This window comes from Hibiscus syriacus, unplaced genomic scaffold, assembly GCF_006381635.1.
Source record: "Hibiscus syriacus cultivar Baekdansim isolate YM2019G1 unplaced genomic scaffold, ASM638163v2 tig00013960_pilon, whole genome shotgun sequence".
Classification (NCBI taxonomy): domain Eukaryota; kingdom Viridiplantae; phylum Streptophyta; class Magnoliopsida; order Malvales; family Malvaceae; genus Hibiscus; species Hibiscus syriacus.
Window position 1 is genome coordinate 1,489,617 of NW_024062312.1, and position 20,384 is coordinate 1,510,000.

Genomic DNA, 20,384 nt, shown 5'->3' on the forward strand with positions numbered 1-20,384 from the left:
CTATTAAAATTAGGGGACTATTTGTATACTTTGGCCTTAATTAATAAAAGGACATGAAAGTGAAATAAATGAAAAGAAGGTGAGTTCCTTGCACGCATCTCCCATGGAGCTGAAGGGGATTCAGGTTCGGACTTAGGTTCGGTTGGTTGACTATTTGACCGGATTCGTAGATAAGAACGACCTCCCATCCCCCATTTCTCTATATTTCAATTCTCTCTCTCTCACTCTCTCGGCCGCCGCCGCCGCCTCTGTTTACCTTGTCCGAAAAGAAAACATACACACAGTACACTGTTCCTTAAGACTATTCTCTTGTCAAGCAGTTCAAGCTGGCGATCGTAAATCAAGAATCCACCATCCGTGAAATCAAACCCAAGAACAGAAGAATCATGGTATATCTCTTCGTTCCCACAAACAACACTCGTTCTTCTGTACTCGTTTCGTGTTTTTACTTGGTTTATCTATCTGGGTTTTCCTAAAAAAACATGTTTTAATCGAATGTTGATTGATTTCGTTCGTGTTTTAGGGTGCCGGTGGACCTGATGAAGAATACAAAAGCAGGTGGCCGCCATGGCTGAAACCTCTGTTGATAGAACAATTCTTCGTCCAATGCAAACTTCATGCCGATTCTCACAAGAGCGAATGCAATATGTACTGCTTAGATTGCACGAACGGTTCTCTCTGCTCTTTCTGCTTAGCTTTTCACAAGGATCATCGTTGTATCCAGGTATCAAATTCACATTTTTTTTCATTACAGAACATTGATTTCGATTTTGGTAATGTTTTTTTTTTCACAGATAAGGAGATCTTCATACCATGATGTAATAAGGGTGTCCGAGATTCAAAAGTATCTAGACATATCTGGGATCCAAACTTATGTTATCAATAGTGCTAAGGTTGTTTTCATAAACGAAAGGCCTCAACCCAGGCCGGCGAAAGGTGTCATCAACACCTGTGAGGTCTGCGACCGCAGCCTTGTCGACTCGTTCCGGTTTTGCTCTCTCGGTTGCAAGGTAAATCCAGTTTTTTTCTATTGAATTTTCTTGGTATATTGCTGTTTGGCTGCTGAGAAAACGAGTTTTGAATGCGTTTCTGTATTGTCATTGCAGCTTGTTGGCACTTCAAAGAATTTCCAGAAGAAGAAGAGGCAACCGAGAACGGAATCGGACTCCGGCGATTCTTGCAGCAGCAGCAGCAGCCACGGAAAGTTGAAGAAGAACGACGAAAATAATAAAGAGAACGGCAAAGCTCGAAGCTTTAGCCCGTCGACGCCGCCTCCGACGTCGGCTACTTGCCGGACTGTTAAACGGAGAAAAGGGATTCCCCATAGAGCTCCAATGGGCGGTCTAGTAATAGAATATTAGTCCCTACATGTACCTCTTTGTACATAGAAGCAAAGATAATTATGAACGGGTGGAAAATGACCTCCAAATCTTAAGGACTTGGATGTTATCCACATAAGTTTTTTTATCCTTTTCTTTTATATTTTTGTAAGTCTAGGACTAGACTTTGTATTTATGATGGTTATACATGAGTTTTTAAGGCAAATTGTGATGGGAAAATGTATGATGTAAATAGAAAAGAAATAGAAGCCATGTATTAATGTGAAAAATGAAATTACTTTTTTTAATATTGAAAATTAGCTATTTCTATAAAATATCAAATTTAAATTTTAAACTCTTTATATTAATATTATAATATATCACCAACCATCCAGCTCAGTTGATAGAGCACAAGGTTCTTAATCTTGGGGTCGTGAAATCGAGTCTCACGGATGGTATTTCATAATTCAGAGGTCTCCTACGGAAGCTGTTCTCAACCTGGTGTTGAGGGTAATCTACTATCTTACATCCCCCTTATCCCATTACATATGAGAATAAGGGTTAGCTAATTTTTTAATCAGTTGGTCTAGTGTGATGAGACACTAGGTCCCTTAAGCAAGGTCAATGGTTTGAATCCTGATATTTACGAATGGAGCAAACAGGGTTGGGAGGGTCACCCTCGCCTCTGCAGTACTTGATCTGCATTAGTTGGTCAATAAATCATATACTAGTGATTAATTCAAACAAAATATTATAATACATCATATCATTATGTTAGACGTTTTTTTATATGATGTATTTAGTTTGTAGTATGATGTTTTTATTGAAGGTTTTTGGTTCGAATATTTATGTCTCTATAGAAAGTATAAATTTATTTTTAATTAATTAAAAAAACTGAATAAATATTATATTGTTATCAATTTAGATTAATCTAGAAAGTATAAAGTGATCTATCGATTATTAGACATTGTTTTGTTTAATCTTTTTACTATAAAAATTATAAAATAGTTTCCGGCTATAGAGTATTAATTTATTGAATCTCACGACTATTGATAATTATAAAATTATTATTTGACTATTTATATATTTCAAATTAATTATTTTTTATTATAATATTAATGGTCGCTTGAACTAAACGTTAACATATTAATTGAAATATAATAAAATTTGATCTAAAATCTATTTGATATGTATTTTATAAATCGACTTTTCATTTATTTTATATCATTAATCTAATACTTGAAACATTATGTTATTCAATCGGTGACTGTGATTTCAAAATTCAATGGGTCCCCACATATGGTTTGAGGCACGTGTGGGATTGTCTCCGAGTTTGAATATTTGGCACGTGTGCGCAATTTCTTTGGGATCATCTCATGTACTTATCAGCCGACCCTTGCAGGCGGTTTGGTTTCGCAGTTGGTTATTTTGGTCTAATTTAGCACTCAGTCCTTATACTCTTCAATCTCTTGAAATTTTACCTGCCTATTTCTATTTCTAGAAATTGAGTAGTTTGCGAGCTTTTTAACTACTGCCTAGGATTATAGTCCATGCATGTACTAACACTTTTTTCTCTCTCTTATTATTAGGTAAATGAAGCTTTTACTTATAAGAGAAATTAAATTAAATTAATAACATTGTTAATCATTTTATATTATTATTTTAATTTCATCTCGTTAAATATGATAAAAATATTATATTTGATTTTTTATATTTATTTTAATTTACTTTAACTATGTATGATAAAATAATTTTGATTTAAAATTGTATGGTAAAAAAATGAATACCACAATCATAATTGATTATCTCATAAAAGAGTGATAAAAATAAAACTAAAATATAATATTAGTAATTGTTTAAAAAACAATTAAATGATTAAAATATAACTGAAGCGATGGTTAAGTAAAAAAAATTAGATGATCCTATTCCCATATGTAATGGGATAAGGGGGAGGTATGGTAGTAGACTGTCCCAACGCTAGGTTGAGAGCAACTTCCGTGGAAGACATAAGCTTACTACAATATCGAATAAGATATCGACACGTTTGGGGTGAAAACATGAAGGAATTATGTCGAGTCGTCCACGTGTCAAAAGTGATGCCCTTTGTTGTTCGAAATAAATATAATAATAATTTGATTATTATATTTATTGGAATTCAATGTTATAAATTTGTTATTATTATTTTTGTTTCTTAGGGACCTTCGACTGACCATATGTTTTTACTCTAGTATACTTATATTATAATTCTTTTGTATAAAAATGTATATTTTGCAATTGGATTTATCGACGAATACATCCCTTCATTCCATTATTTATTTTATTTTTGTCACCACTAATTTTATACTTTTATGTTAAGGGGAAATGAAGTTCAAGCTTTGATCCTAAACTCTCAAGTACTATAATAGTTGTTAAATCAAAGTATAGTTCAAGCTATAGTTAAATGATCAAAGCAAGAATGGTCACTTATAGATGTATGAAATTTTAAGAAATTATTTTAAAAATTTGAAGAATGCATAATAATAAAATTTTAGAAATACAAAATTATATCGTTAATATAAAATAAAAATCTAAATTATATAAAAATTTGAAATTTCTAAAAGATACAATTTTATATATACGAAATGCATGATCCATGATGCCATTAATGGCTTATTTCTGCACACCTACAAAATGGGCGTTCAAAGAGGTGAATATGTAGAACAAATATATCCTTATCTTAATCAATCTGTCTAAGCCATTATGTCATTAGTGGACTAACCCCATATTTGATTTCAATGTTTATTTATTGCTATGATGTTAGAGCAGATATTGACATGCATCATCAGCATCTATCGTTCTCAACATACCCACACCAGTAGCGATGGACCAAGGGAGGATGACAGAGGCAATCGTCTCCTGAAATTTTAAATTCTCGTATATTTTTTATATTTTTTACTATGATGATAGGAAAGATTAACGACAAACAAAACGATCGAAACTAAAATAAAATAAAATAAACACCAAAATTTACGTGAAAAATCCAAAAGAGAAAACCCACGAGCAGAGGATAAGAAAATTTACCATTGTTTTTAATTGTAACTTTATAACATGATCCAATTAGAAATAGAGTCAAAACTCTAGTTCTTTTAATATACTTTTATTGATAATTTATTTTCGTCTCTAAAATTGTATAAATTCATACTCTTAATATAAAATTTTTCGTACGTCTCGGGACATTCACAATAATGATCTCGTATATATCCCTCTTATCACTTCACAAATATTTATATAGTATAACCTAATTTTCTCATATAAAACTATATTATAGAGGAGGTTCTGGATAGGTATCTTAGTTCAGCTGACAATGATATGCATTAAATTGTAGATTATTGTGCATGATTTTCTTTTACACCTTTAACTTTTAATGTCTCTACTTTGATACTTTAACTACAAAATTTTTATCTATTTTAATTTCCTATCTTGTAATTTAAAACTCTAAATTTAAAACTTTAAACCCTAATCTATAAATTTAGGAGGATAGGATGACTATTTTTTTAACATGTTGAATATAAATAGTCACTACATTATTCATAAATATATGTTCATAATTTCATGATTGATATATTAATATTAGTATTTTTAAAATCAATATGAATATTTAAAAATGTAGAGATCAATTTAAAATTGGAAAAATGATTTGATAATATGGAATATAATTATAACCCTAAATATATATCTACAATTAACCCTAACCATAGATCAAGTGAAGGCCAAGTAGATGTTAATGATTAGTGGATAAGAATGGATGGCATGCATGGTGATGATATGTCTCTTTGTGAAAAGCAAAAGTTGGTATAAAATTGGTGATGCAACCCTTCATCTTTACCCCCAACTTGTATGGGGGAGTTGGGATACTTAGGTCAAGTTTGCACATAATAATTTAACATTTCAATAATGGGATATGGGAGCATAAATTATTGGAGGGACATCCCTAGGAATGGGCATGGAAACCGAACCTAACGGGTTTCGAGCCGATCAGATCCTTTTAAAAATTGAGTTTGGGTCAGATCGGGTAGAGTTTTTTAAGGTTATGTTTGAGTTGGGTTGGACCGGATTCGGGTTTATGGTGAAAAATATCCGACCCAAAAAATTGTAATGTTACCTTATATATTTAGATATAATTACAATAATACCCCTCTACATAATATTTTCTTTCAATCAAATCCAATTTTTATTGAATAAAAATAATATTTTAATAAATATGTTATTTCAAATCAGGTCGGATTTTATCTCAAAAAAATTGGGCTGAGTCTAGATCGAGTGAAAGATATATATTTTACGGTTAGATTCAAGTCGGAAGAACCAAAAATCTGACCAGACCCATGCCCATCCCTTCACATCCCTCAATTCGAACTCCTTTGGAATGAGATTTTTATTGTTATTTTCTTTATTTGAAATTAGATATGGCTTTTGGGGTTTTGTTGAGGCACTTGAGATATCATTGGATATATGGATTAGAGAAGTTGCACTACCTTAACAACAAGAGCCAACAATCCTCCATTTGATTGCCCCATGTTAAGTTATAGTTTATGTGGTGCAATGACTTAGCATATATGAATTGATTTATAGTTTATGTGGGGCGAAATATTCTAAATAATGCTTTGGGGAAAAAATATATATATTCTTAAAATAATGTGGCTGTGTACAATTTTTCACGACTATCTATATTTATTTGATGAATTTATTAATTCAAATCAAATATTATAAAGGTTGATTATGAGATTAGATGAATCGTATCCTCTCTATTAGAACTGTGGGTACACACCATGACAACCGCTAGACCATCATATATATATATTAGGAATGGCAACGGGTCGGGTTCGGGGCGGGTTTTGCTCGCCCCGTTCTCGAACCCGAAATGAATTCCCGTCCCTGACCCCGACCCGATCCCCGACGGGTTTTTTATTGAGGTGCCCGTCGGAGATTTTTTTGCCCCGTCCCCGAACCCGATTCGAAATATTATACCCAAATTCGAACCCGAACCCGAAAATATTTTATATATAATTAATATAAAATATATAAAATATTATATATATAATTAATATAAAAAATATAAAATATTATATATATATATATATATATAATCGGGGCGGAGCGGGGATACATTGCCCTGAACCCGACCCGAAAAAATCTCCAAACCCGACCCGATATCATTTAACCCTACCCGACCCGAACTTGACCGGATTTCAGGTTTCCCCGTCGGGTTCGGGTCATACTGCTATCCCAAATATATATATATAGATATGACTGACTTAAACAATATAAAATTCTTTTAATTTTACAGTTTTTAAAATCGTTGAATTGAGAAAAATAAAAAACAGATTAATTAAATATATATATATATATATACACTTAGTGTTTTCATAAGCCTAAAACTCTTATTTTTTATTTATTTATTTATCAAAATCTCTCTAATTTGAATTTTAAATTATCCTTAAATAAAATATGTGATCAATCAATTAAAACATATAATTATGTTAATTATATATTTTAAATATTATAACCGAAAATTGTAAATATACCATAACAATAACTTCAGTCGTACTATATTTATTAAAATGTATAATTATTAATAGGATAAATAACATATTTAATATTTAAACTATCATTTTTATTTTATTTTAGTATCTAAATTTTATTTTTTTTAAATAATATCTAACATTTGATTTACGTTTCAATTTGATACATATAGCTGAAAACTTAACAACATTGATGACGTAGAATTTACGTTACAAGGCATATGAACTATCAAAAGAAGAAAATAATTTCATGTGTTGAATGTCCGTTATTTACCCTACTTTTAGGGGTTAATTTCACAAAATATCCTTAAATTATTGTTTATACTTTAGTCCCTAAACTTTAAGATATTCTAATTAAATATTTAAAATATTAGTATTTTATCAATTATGTCATTTTTGTCAACCTAGCTGTCCATTTAGGTGTTAAATGCCCGTTGATATAAAAAAAAAGTTTTAACTTAAATAGTAGGTGATCAGGTAAGAAGGATATGCGTCCTAGTTCCAATTTCGGGTCAATAACTGTTGACTCGAAAGTTTATTATAATCTCCACAAGAAATCAAAAATTAAAACTCATTCGAACTCATACCCGAATCTTAAATACATCTTATATTATATTTTTAAGATTTAATAAAAAAATAAATGCTTAAATAATATCTCGAAAAACGTTTTAGTGTCTAAATTTTTTTTCGTTAAAAGTAGGTGTCTAAAGTTTACTCAGTTACATTTTTAGGTGCATATCTTTAAAAAAATCATTAAGTGACACGTGTTACGTCCAACTTTTTTTAAAAAATAAAATATTATTTAAAATTATTTTTTAAAAAATCTGGACGTAGCATGTGTCACTTAACTTTTTTTTTTAATTATAGTCATCTAAAAGTGTAACGGAGAAAACTTTAGACATATATTTTTGACGAAAAATTATTTATGCACCAAAAGTTAATTTTGACTATAATTTAAACACTTATTTTTATATTAATCATATTTTTAAAAGATATCATATAATCTTTAATATTATTAATAATTTAATTTAAAAATCTAAATTTTGATATATTATTTTTTTAAGTTGTCTATGAGCTTTTCGAATTAAATATTAAGTAATTCGGTTTGACTCGTTAAGAATTCGAGTTCGAGTTCAAGTAGAATTCATTTGATTCGAGTGCTGATTATGTTTTGATATAATCAATCTCGAGTAACTCGCGATATATCTCGTCTCATCTGTAACCCTACTAAGACTTTCACTAGTTGCTCTCGACAGCAACGTGAGTCGTGTCTCAGCGTCTTCTTTGTTCTTGCAAATCCTCGGCTCCTCCGCTTTTTCCTCCCTTGAGCCGACAACTTCGACCGTTTCACTCCCTTCGAACGCCATTTCGGATTCATCGTTGGCAAGAAAACTCAAAGACCCACCACTACTACCAGCTGGTCCAAGTAGCTGAAACTGTTTGTCACCAAAGAGTCATGGTCATGGCTGCTACATGGAATTACAGATATGGTCATCTGCTGACCATGACAATGGAACTATATACATAGTGAGTCTTGGCTATGGACTGTCTACTTAGTATTATGTGTTTAATTTTATATATTTTAAGAATGTCACTTAGGCACTTAACAGAAAAAAAAAGTATTACAGTGATACCTTCTCCGACCACGTTTGATATCCGGTGAGAGTTCCGTTCATCCGAGAAACAGCAGCAGCAGTAGCACATTGTGGCAACCCTTTGGACTCCCCATGTACAATGTTCGGCTAGCAAAATGCTATGATTTGGTCTTGCTCATTAGCGTCGGTGAGACGGAGACGATCACTATAACGAAAAGAGCGGTGATGGAGTTGAAGTAGTAAAGATCATCGGTTGTGACTCTCCGAGAGCTATTCCTGCCTGCAGAAGAAACATGCAACCACACATAATTGAAGGATTGGAATAGGCTTAGTTTTAACACGGGACTTTTACATGGAAGTCCAAAGTAAAATACCCTGACTGTTATGTACGCAGAGGGGATGAGTCCGATGAAAGTTGCCGTGAAGAAAATACGGTAAGGCACGTCGATGATTGGTCGCGACGTTAACGAATGTGTTCGGCGGAGTTGGAGTAAGCCTGAGGAAAAGCATCTAGTCAATAAACCATTCTTGCCTTCCTAGTTTTACCAAGGACTTGAAGTTCAATTATGAACCATTCTTGCCTGTGTATCATTGATCTTCATGAGCTGAAGTACACACAATTTCCCACCTGTTAGGCCTCCGAGTGACCTCGAAGTCTCCGTTCGTCAGAGCCTCCGATTAGTCTACATCCCTTAAGCACATACTTCTAATCACATCGTATAGATAAAAGCTCTGATAAACTTACGCGATGCATCAGAACAAAATCTAAAGTGTAACTATCCGATCTACATAGTCTGTCAACCTGACAATAACAATAATAGCCCTAAAACTGCTGACACACGCATTAAAAATAAATATTTCAGCGAGCCATTGAAAAAGTAAAATAATTTTTTGAAAAAAGCACGTGTGGATAGGGTAGAGATGATGAATCCAAATAAATTTTGGGTAAACTACTCGTTTAGTACACAAATTATTTATTTTTGATTTGTTTTAGTATTTAATTTTTTTTTAGGATTAACTGCTTCAAATATCACTCATTTTTAGGTTTGGACTCGTTTATTCCATTATTTTGTCAATTTTAACACTGACATTTAGATATTTAAACATGTCAAAACTAATAGTTTAGGTACTAAACACATAGTTTACCTTAGTTTTTTAGTAAATTAAGTATTTAGTCACCTAATTATCACTTTAATTTTACTTTAGTCGCCTAACTATTATTTTGTTCTTCAAACGCCCTAAAAAATTTAAAATAATATATATTTTAGATTTTTTAATATTTTCAATTGTTAATATATTTTTACCTTTAGAATTTTATAAGTTTGTGTCCTCATAAAATTTTAGAAATTCACCCCTTAATATAATGTCTCGTGTATATATATTATCAAAATTAAAATATAAATTTATATAAATTAAAATATATAATTTATCAAAATTTATATGGATTAAATTATTATTATTATACAGATGTATTATGATATAAATTTTGATTTTTGATTTACTTATTTTTAAAAGAATATAATAAAAATTTTATCGTCATGGTTTACTTTTAAAGGAATTGAAGGGTTCTATACAAGATTTGTGAGGTGAAACATATATCATATTCATGTTTAACAGTTTAAAATATGAATAAACTAGAAATTTTGAATTCCAACAGCCTTCGACGACGATGATAGATAATGAACAATAATCAACGACGATCGATAACGATGATGAGTGACAATTGACGGCAATGACTTTGGTATTTTCTCTAAATTTTAGGGTAAAATTAGAATTCTATCTAAAACTTAAAGGTCGAGTTAAAATTTAATAATTTTTACTAACATGACACGTCATCAATCTTACGGGAGTTAACAACTTAATGACCAAAATAAGACAGATCGAAAACAAGAATGACTATATCGTGTTTTTTTAAATTAGTGATCAAAATAAAATATATTAAAAATAAAATAGATCGAAAACAAAATATAGCAATTCCGTAATTCACTCAATTTTAAAACCATTTTTAACATGTCAAAATTATAGTATTCACGTAATTAATATATACATTGATTTATTTTATTAAGCTAAGGCGATTATAAAGTAATATCTAATTCTAAATGCTCTTAATCATCTGATAATAAATGCTTAATTACTTTATTACGGTTTTGATGCTTGAACTCGTGATCTTTAGAAACAACAACAATTCTTTTAACCACTAATGTAACTTGGTTCGTGCAATATAAATGTTGAATTATACTTAAGATTTAAATTAATATCACATAATAATAATAATAGTAATAATAATAATAATAATATATGGAGTTGGGTAGATATTCATTCTAGGTGTGTATTCGGTTCGGTTTTTTACTAAAAATTGAATCGAACCGCAATAAACGGTTTTTTAAAATTTAAATCGAAACCGAAACCGAATAGTTAAAAAATCGAAATATATAAAACCGATTTTTTCGATTCGATTCGGTTCGGTAATGCTGTTTTTCATAAATCGAAAGATTTAGGGTTTTTTGTATTTACTTTAATTGGCCATTTGGGCTTACCGCTTATGGGTAAGGGTAAGTAGGTAATCGGCTGGACTGACCCAAATTGTTTATTTGGTTCAATATGAAACAAATGAGTTCCATATGAAAAACTCGAACCGAATTAAAAATTTTGAATATTTAAATTAACCCGAAATCAAATCATATAAGATAAATCCGAATCGAACTATTTTATTCAATTCATATCAATTTTTCGATTTTCTCGATTTCGTTATTCTGTCCTAATTTATCCTAATAAAAAGTCTAAAAGTAGTAAAAGAGTCCAAACATTTTCAAATTCCATTTTCTTTTTATTTTCCTACAAAGATTCCCCAAATTGGAGAAACTAATATTTCAATCAAACGTTGACCCCTCATCACTCAGCTGTCACTTTTATATATAACAACTACCGTCCACGTCTTCTCTTAATTATGCGGCGCGAATTGCAAATCGTCACCAGAGCACGCCACGTGTATCGCCAGAACACTCACCCCGGGTCACTCTATCATCTCTCTAGCCCTAGTCCTCATGGCTATAAATACTTCTTCCTCAAACGAATTGCATTTCGTTATTTTTCGATTCCTACGAAGCCCCGAGCGAAAATTTCCTAGAAATTAAATCAGATATATCTTTAAAAGGAAAACCCACTCTAAAAATTTTCAAGAAATCGAGTCTTTTGATGAGTCATTGGTGGTGAATTCGTTTTCTGTTTGGTTCTCGGGAAGAATCTAAAATGAAAAGAAAAGAGCGTTTCGTTTTATGAAATCGAGCTTTGAAGCGGCGGAGAAAACAAGTGGGAAGAAGATAATTTTGGCTTTTTATATATAAAGATAGTATCGAATTGGGCTTGGGGGGGATATCAGAGAAATGGCGGGGGAGGAGAGGAGATTCGAGATTGGCTACGCGCTATTGCCGAAGAAAGAGAACAGTTTTATTCGGGAATCTCTGGTGAATCTGGCGAAATCGCGAGGCGTGGATCTGGTTAAGATTGACAGGGAGCGTCCTTTGGTCGGTCAAGGGCCTTTTGATTGCGTGCTTCACAAGTTGTACGGCGAGGAATGGAAGAGCCAGCTCGAAGATTTCCGTTCTCAAAACCCTAATGCCGTAATCGTAGATTCACCCGACGCGATTGGACGGCTACACAACAGGATTTCGATGCTGCAGGTGGTGTCGGAACTGAAGATCGAGAATCAGAGCGAGACATTTGGGATCCCTAAACAGATTGTGATTTACGATCAAGAAACCCTATTCGATGACCAAGCATGGGAGTTGCTTAAGTTTCCAGTGATCGCGAAGCCATTGGTGGCCGATGGGAGCGCAAAATCGCACAAAATGACTCTGGTTTTTAACAGCGATGGCTTGAACAAGCTTAAGCCCCCAATTGTGTTGCAGGAGTTTGTTAACCATGGAGGGGTTATTTTCAAGGTTTACGTGGTTGGGGACTATGTGCAATGTGTTAAAAGGAAGTCATTGCCGGATGTTTCGGAAGAAAAATTGAAGACTTTAGAAGGGTCTCTACGGTTTTCTCAAGTTTCCAATTTGCCTACTCACGAGAAAAATGATGATCAGTATTATAAGATGATGCATTTGGAGGATACTGAATTGCCGCCACAAAGTTTTATGACAGATATTGCTAAAGGTTTGAGAAAGGCCATGAAATTGAATTTGTTTAACTTCGATGTGATAAGGGATACCCGGTTCGGGAATCGTTATCTTATCATTGACATTAACTATTTTCCGGGTTATGCGAAAATTCCGGGTTATGAAATGGTTTTAACTGATTTTTTTTGCGGTATTCTGAATATGAAAGCTAGGGGGAAGGGTTTGGTTGAGTGTAGCCAGAAGAAAATTGCAGGGACCAATGCAAGGCAGTTGCTTAATTGTGAGGAAGAAGTAAGGAAAACTGTGACCAATTCTTGCTGTAGCGATGGGGAGGAGATGGAGAACTCTATTCAAGTTTGACCATAGAATTGTAGGGAATTTGATGAAAAGGACGGTGTAGCTTGATATGTTTTCGGAGTTGGTTGTCTTGGAGGGTTGTTGCAATTGTACAAGGATTGGGACCCTGCTGCTGGCTCATGGGGGCAAAGCAAGTTGCACATTTTCGATTGTTAGATATCGGCTTATACAGGGGTCAAATAAGTAGGTTGGGTACTTTGAGATTAGTTGTAGCCTCTTGACAACAATTACATGGTGTTTGGTTTTAATCATGTATATTCTGTTCGCTGTTGCTTTGGGGATAGGTACTTCTCAACATACTTTGACGTTTTATGGAACTTTAGGTTGTACTTTGAAGCCTTAAGTGTTTCTTTTGCTTAGTCATTGTTATAGTTTTCACCTTGACAAGCTCAATCAATGGATTTTTTCATATTTTCAATGAATGTTTCATTTTAATTTTCTTGTTTATGCCAATGATGGTCTTATTTCATATCATCTTGCTTTTTTATGTGCATTGATTGAATTGATGTGCTGCTTTAAATGCTTGATCGGATTTAGGTTTGAAGAATTGATTATTATGTGGCTCCAGAAGGGTTTTGTTCTTTGAACTTGGATGTAATGAAATTGGTAGTTCCTCATCTAAATCTTGGCCAAAAATGTTTGTAAGAATGATGCTATGGGTTCCACTTCTGAGTTTTGGTGCCTAGGTTGCAAACTTGATGTATAAAATGGGTAAATATCAGAGAGAACATATACATTTTGGCGAACTGAAATTTAGCTTCGGGAAATAGTTCATATTCTCCTCCAGATTTTGCAGATAATCGGTGGTTCATATTCTCTTCTAGGTTTTGTGATTAATTGTTGTATCAATGCGATTGTTGAATATCAGGTAGGGTAAGTTGGTAACACGATCTAACTGTGCATGATAAGTTGAAAAAGAAAGCTATGGGCGCTTTAAAAGGTGGAAAACTGTCGGTTTCTTTTCTTTTATAATTTCCTATTATGGAAATCTTTTTGAAGTCGAATGCCGAGTGTTGTGTTGATGTTCAATTGTATCGACTTCAGATTACCGTTGAATGTTGATGATTGATTGAGAATTAGGTGGAAAGCTTTTGATTCACTTTAACTTTATAATTCCAATCTTTTCTGCTACTGGCAGTGGCATCGAATAAGTTCATGATATCTTTGTTGCATAGGCTTATATTTTCGAGAAGGGTGCGAGGACCTTGGAATCTATTGAAACTTAAATCTTGTGCGTAGCCATGCTGGTTGAACGTAACCGTTTTTCATTTGTCCTGTTCTTGCATACTACTTCTCTGGCGTTTTCCATGTTTGATAACTATTTCCAGCAACTTTCTAGTGCTGCCATATCCAACAAATTTGCACGGTATTAGATTCGATACCTTTTCCACTTATTCCGAGTTTTAATGCCTTTTTTAGCAGTTTATGCTTCAACCGTTACTTGTCGTGGTCGAAGCTTTACCGTTATACTTCCGAAGAATTGGTTTCTGCAGCAAGTATTGGCTTAGGAATATATGAACCTTGTTTATTTGGCCTGGCATTGTCTTCAAACATGTTTGAAGCTTGACCTTAAATAGAAATGCTCTGTTTTTGCTCTATTTTTGTGGCTTATATGGCTGTTGTATGCGACGAACCCAACACCCCCTCCTGATTTGCCTGCTTATTTGTTAGAGAGTGTACAGCTTCATGTGTGTACATGCATATTGACATAACTCTACCTTTTATAGACCAGGCGATCATGACAGCGTCTTGTACGCGCATTGTACCGTGTTTGTTTGTTCTAAAATGTCGGTCTTGTGTAGATGGCAGAAGATTTCGAAGGTGTTCCGACTTTTCGTTAACTTGTTTGAGGTGAGATTAATGGTGTCGTGACATCACATTATGCATGCTGGATGTGTATAAAACTATGCATGATGCTTCTACTAATTGAAGGATAGGGTTCAGATGATATGTTCATAAAAGGTTGATTTCCACCTCCATAGTTGCTTGCTTGCTTCCCTGTACAGTTAGATGCTGGCCGAGTAATTCCCTTTTCTATTCAAATAGGGTTTTAAAAGGGCCGTGTGTTTGTTTTGTTGAATCTACAAATAACAATATGGGTATCTGGGGCGTGTTCGGGTAAATTCGTTCGTATCTAATTTTCGTTCAAGTCTTTTAGTTAGGTTTTTAATCTTTTCTATGTATAATCATTGTATTATCTAAAGTGACTAGTTTCTTCATGTGTCAATGTTATAGGAAAATATCCAGGTTTATGTATTTATTTTACGATGTTAATTGTAAATTCTTGTTATGATTTTAGATATTTTCGTATTCTAATAAGGCTAAATGCTTCTACTAAAAAAAGTATATTTTATGTTAAGATTTATAAAAAAAATAGTTTTTCTTTGAACTTATTTGAATGAATATTTTAAAACATATTAACAAATATTATCGAAATCAACAATTAAACATTATTTGATAATATGTGTGAAAATATATTAATCGAAATATTAATTTTAATATTTCATAATTATTTAATAATATTAATATAAATGGCTTAATCTATCAATAATAAAAAACAAATAATGTAATTTGATTCATTAAAAATTTATATTCAAATTAAATGAATTAATTTTAAATATAAATTACCCCTTACTGACCGATTGTTGTTAGAATAGGACCCGACACTTGTTACGTTTCTCACTTGATTTTATCTATTTTCCTTCTTTAACCTCGATATTATGCACTTCGTAATTTAGTATTAATAATGATTAGATAAAAAAATTAAGCCCTTTACTGAACAGGGATCCGTGGCGCAATGGTAGCGCGTCTGACTCCAGATCAGAAGGTTGCGTGTTCGATTCACGTCGGGTTCAAATCCCTTTGGCAGGGTCCCTATTTTTTTTCCGTTTGTTTAGTAATTATCACTTCAATTAAATTAAGTCCTATGGTGCATGTATTTTTCGATATACATTATTTATAATTCATAATATTTTATATAATATTAAATTTAATTTTTTTATATTTACTTATTAAATATATTTTATTATTAACTTAATTTTAAAAATATTTTTTTATTTTCATTTAAAAATATATATTTTATGTTAAAATTTATTTAAAAGTGTGACTAATTTGAGAGAATATATAAATAACAGAGACTAAATGTGTGATTATACCAACTATCACGTCACATATTCTGTTAATTGTTAACAATAGTTAACTCATGATGACCACGTCTTAAATAAATAAAAACGAAAGTGATCATATCTTAATTACGTAAAAAACGAAAGTGATTATATCTTATGTTTTTTAAAATCAATGACCAAAATTGGACTAAAGACAAACATAAGTGATTATCCAGGTGGTTAATCCTAAATTTTTATAAAAAGATAAGTTTATAATGCATTACCATATATATTTTTAATATATATAACTAGATTAAAATATTATAGAACATCCTCTTCTTAGGGTTTTTTATAAAATAAACCTTATTTTTATAAGGATAAACTATTCTTTTAGTCATTCAACATCACATATATTTTTATTTTGGTCCATCACTTTTAAAATTTTCAGTTCGATCACTCAATTTGGAAAATAAGTTTTTTTAATCACTCCACTATTAATTATTTAATTATATTATGATAGGTCATGTTTTTTTTTTGTTTTTTTAGAAACCCACTTTATTATAATTTAGTAAAAACCCTCTAAATTATCTGTTAATAGTATCAAGCTTACTTTTTGATTTTTTTTATTCTTCGAAATTTTAAAGATGCAAAAATAGAGGAGATGAGCGATATAATATTGTTTCAAATTGATTGGACAATGGAAATTATAGTCCAAAATTAAAAAAAAAGAGTGATCAAATCAAAAACATGCAAAAATTTGAGTGGCTAAATAAAGTAGTCTACATGTAGATACTCATTTTCGCCCGGAGTTATTTTGGTTTTATATATATATATATATATATATATGTATATAGTAATATAGTTTGTGAAAATGTTTTTGACAAAATATAATATATAATTTTCAGAAAACGATTTTTGAAAGTTCGTATATTATATGGCTTTTGAAAATATATATAATATATAGTTTTGAAAACATTTATATATTATATAGTTTTTAAAACATTTTGAAAACTTATATAATATATAGTTTTTAAAATATTTTGAAAACTTATATAGTATATAATATTTTTTAAAATATTTTTGAAAATTTATATAATATATAATTTTAAAAACGTTTTTTTGAAAAATTATATAACATATAGTTTTAAAAAAAATTTGAAAAAATTATATAATATATAGTTCTAAAAACATTTTTTGAAAACTTATATAATATTTTTAAAACATTTTGAAAACTATATAATATATAGTTTTGAAAACTTTAAATATAATATATAGTTTAAAAAATGTTTTTGAAGTATATATATTATATAATTTATATTATATTATTATTATTTATTCATTTTCTTTATTATTTTATTTTTATGTTTTTAGGGTCCAATAACAGTCTAAATTTCAGTCTAGATTGGGCCTGAACAAGTCCAACAGCATATTAGGGTTTTCACGCATCAGCACAAGCGTCGCATAATCCAGGAAATCAAGAGTCCGTTCCAAAACGGCCGGCTAGTCTCGGGACTGACACATCCCTGGATGGTCGGGATCACAAACGGCGTGCACGGAAATGGTGGAATAAACACATCCTACGAATCCCCCTATCTCAGAGTAATAGTAACCAACATCGGGGCTATAAAAATCCCTCGGTGAGGCCAACAGGGGGATACACAGAATGAACTGAGAACACATACCCGCAACAACCATCAACGACAGTATATTGCCCGAGATCAACACTGCCAGAAATCACAGAACACACAGAGCAAAGCCAAACATCGAACCAGTACCACAACAACAGATATATCGAAGCATCATCGAACAACAAACGAGCCACAGAAAAAAACATCTGTCAAATACCAAACAGAACCATCAAACACCAGTCGAAATACAAACCAAATACACTGAAAAAATACGAGAAAGCCTCGTATGAAAACACCTATTCACAGAAAGTGAAAGGTCGAAAGGAAACATAGACAAAGCCAAGCAAAACTCGAAAAGTCGGTGACTTTCGTCGGAGGTCAAAGCGGGAGACAAAGAGCTTGTCGGCAAAGGTAAAAAACCGAAGAGTTTTTTTAGATCTACGCTAGTAGGGGTGAGTTTTGGTGTTTTGGGTCTCGGATTTGTGTGTACGAGGTTGAGGGGAGTATTTTGCTAAAGGGTTGGCTTTTCCGGCCGCCACTCGCGGTGGCACGGCGAGAAGCCACCGGACTTTGATCGGCCATAGGTAAAGGGAGAGAGCTTGGGAGCTTCTCTCGTTTGGAGAAGAAGAAGTTTGGAAGAAATGTGAGAAATGAAGTTGGGAGAGGGTCTCTTGGCCTATTTAAATACCAGGGGCCTCTGTGCAATTAGAGGATTCTTAAATCCTCTCTGCAGTCCATGACATTTTGTAAATTTGCCTCCGAATTCCCAATTTAATCAATTTAGTCCATGTTTATTTTTTTATATTTTATGAATTGGTCCCCTAACTTTTTATTTGTTCTTTTGCAGTTCATTTTCTAATTCATTCAGCCCAATTTGATCCTAAGTTTTATTTTTTAGTTTTTATTTTTTTTCTTTATTTTACTTTTAAATATATTTTTTTAAAACTTAACCTTTTGTTATTATTTTTTGCTTTATTTCATTTTTTGTATTATTTTTTAAAAATAATTTTTTCTTTCATTTTTATTATCTTTTTTTCTATTATTTTTTTATTATCATATTAACATTTTGTTTTCATATTTATTTTTGTTTTTTATCTAACATATTTTGTTTCAGTCGTAATTCCAACCGATCAAAGGGTAAGTAATTCGAATCGAATAATTTAAATTTTAATTTAAATTCTGATTTTCGCAATTAAAGACAACTGATAAATTAATTGGTACCGAAAGGGCGGTTCAAGGGTGCTAATCCTTCCTTGACCGTAACCGACTCTCAAACTCGACACGTTTCTGGTGTAACGCAGATCAGGTAAGATGGTGTCTGACCCACCTAAATTCGTTTTAAAGTGGTCGGTGGTGACTCCAATTCATTTAATCTAAGTCAAAACCCAATTCCGAGGCCTAACCGAAAGACGGTCACGACACTACCATTTTATTAATTCTGATTATAGAATCTAATAGTTCATATGAGAACTTAAATTTGCATTAGGAGACTAAGATATTTTATCTATTTGAGAACTTAAATTTCAAAATTCATGTTTATATTCCTTTAATATATATGTAAAATAATTCTGAATCACACAACATCTGCAATTTATTTTCATAATTTATATAATAAAGGAAATTCAAACCCAAATTTTTAAACTTGGGTTTCCCAACATAGCACCAATGAGACCCCTTTTTCAAATTTCATTTCCAACTTAGAAAAAAAGAAACAAAAAATGGACAAAAAGGAGACTCTTCCTTGATGCCAATGGGAGCAGTAGACATATCCAATCTATATATTATAGTCGACGGTGTCAGAAGGAGAGGACGACCAAGGCGGAAGTGGAAAGACTGTTTGAGATCTGATTTGAAGGATTTAGTCCTTACTGCGGACATGACCTCTGATAGGAAAATATGAAGACTTAAGACTAGGGTAGCTGAATAGTGCGGGTCTCATCCATAGGGTATATCATCTCTGTCTTCTTTTAATGCCTTTGTAGTACTTTCCATGACTTCTACTTTTTATACGTTTATGTTTTTGGAATTTATGAATGCTTTAGAACTAGGGTAGCGGAGTAGTGTTGCCTTAGTTTAGGTTTTAACCCATTTGACTTTATTAATATTTTATTCATTCTCGTAGGTTGCTATCGTTGACTTCTGTGTATCATTCTCTTCATGTTTCCTCTTTTTAAATTTAGTCGGGTTTTACGTTTCAGTCTATACGCAGAGATTTTTCGCAAGGAGTTCAACTATTTATTTATTTATTTATTTATACATGCACTGTATTTTATCTTTATTTTTAATTGTCTAATGTCGGAGGTCTTCCACGGAAGCTGCTCTCAACCTGGCGTTGGGGGCTACCTACTATCCTACCTCCCCTTACCTAATTACATATGTGAATAGAGTTTTGTTATTGTTGTTGTGTGTATTTAACTATAAAAGTAATATTAACACTCACCTTGTAAAGTGAATAGACGCTATTTGCAAAGTACACTTTTGATAATAGGGCTTCTAAGTGAAGCAAATTGCGACAACCCCTGTTTATTTAACTCTATTTCCAAATGTAATTGTTACAGTGCTTCACAATTCGTCTCTACATACTGGCATCAACAACACGAGCAAAGTAACCATACTTAAAAAGGTTAATCGGTACACTGCTGCTTTATAGAAATTACATTCAAGTTCAATTAAATCCTTTATCAATGATTTAAACCTGGGCAAAA

At 32.0% G+C, this 20,384-nt stretch overlaps 3 protein-coding genes and 1 non-coding gene across 4 annotated transcripts in view; all 4 read left to right on the forward strand.

Annotated features, from left to right (window-relative positions):
* The first annotated feature begins 209 nt into the window (after positions 1–209).
* Positions 210–1,588, forward strand: LOC120206540. Its single transcript, XM_039206167.1, has 4 exons — positions 210–389; positions 524–724; positions 795–1,010; positions 1,107–1,588. The coding sequence occupies exons 1-4, from the start codon at positions 387–389 to the stop codon at positions 1,359–1,361; spliced, it is 675 nt and encodes a 224-aa protein (XP_039062098.1). The 5' UTR covers positions 210–386; the 3' UTR covers positions 1,362–1,588.
* A 663-nt stretch (positions 1,589–2,251) lies between these two features.
* Positions 2,252–13,361, forward strand: LOC120206724 (inositol-tetrakisphosphate 1-kinase 1-like). Its single transcript, XM_039206307.1, has 2 exons — positions 2,252–2,264; positions 11,819–13,361. The coding sequence occupies exon 2, from the start codon at positions 11,856–11,858 to the stop codon at positions 12,948–12,950; it is 1,095 nt and encodes a 364-aa protein (XP_039062238.1). The 5' UTR covers positions 2,252–2,264; positions 11,819–11,855; the 3' UTR covers positions 12,951–13,361.
* Positions 13,362–14,188: 827 nt separating this feature from the next.
* LOC120206599 overlaps positions 14,189–20,384 on the forward strand; it is an 11,678-nt gene continuing 5,482 nt past the window's right edge. The window contains exons 1-2 of the mRNA XM_039206202.1: positions 14,189–14,313; positions 14,370–14,443. Of these exons, the coding sequence (XP_039062133.1) occupies positions 14,189–14,313; positions 14,370–14,443 (199 nt within the window). The remainder of the gene's footprint in view (positions 14,314–14,369; positions 14,444–20,384) is intronic.
* TRNAW-CCA lies at positions 15,731–15,802 on the forward strand. Its single transcript has one exon. It is a non-coding gene; the product is annotated as a tRNA-Trp (tRNA).

Coding starts and splice junctions, on each gene's coding strand:
- LOC120206540 (XM_039206167.1), top strand. Junction 725..794: donor AGGATCATCGTTGTATCCAG/GTATCAAATTCA, acceptor TTTTTTTCACAG/ATAAGGAGATCTTCATACCA. Junction 1,011..1,106: donor TTTGCTCTCTCGGTTGCAAG/GTAAATCCAGTT, acceptor TTGTCATTGCAG/CTTGTTGGCACTTCAAAGAA.
- LOC120206724 (XM_039206307.1), top strand. CDS start 11,856: ATGGCGGGGGAGGAGAGGAGATTCGAGATTGGCTACGCGCTATTGCCG.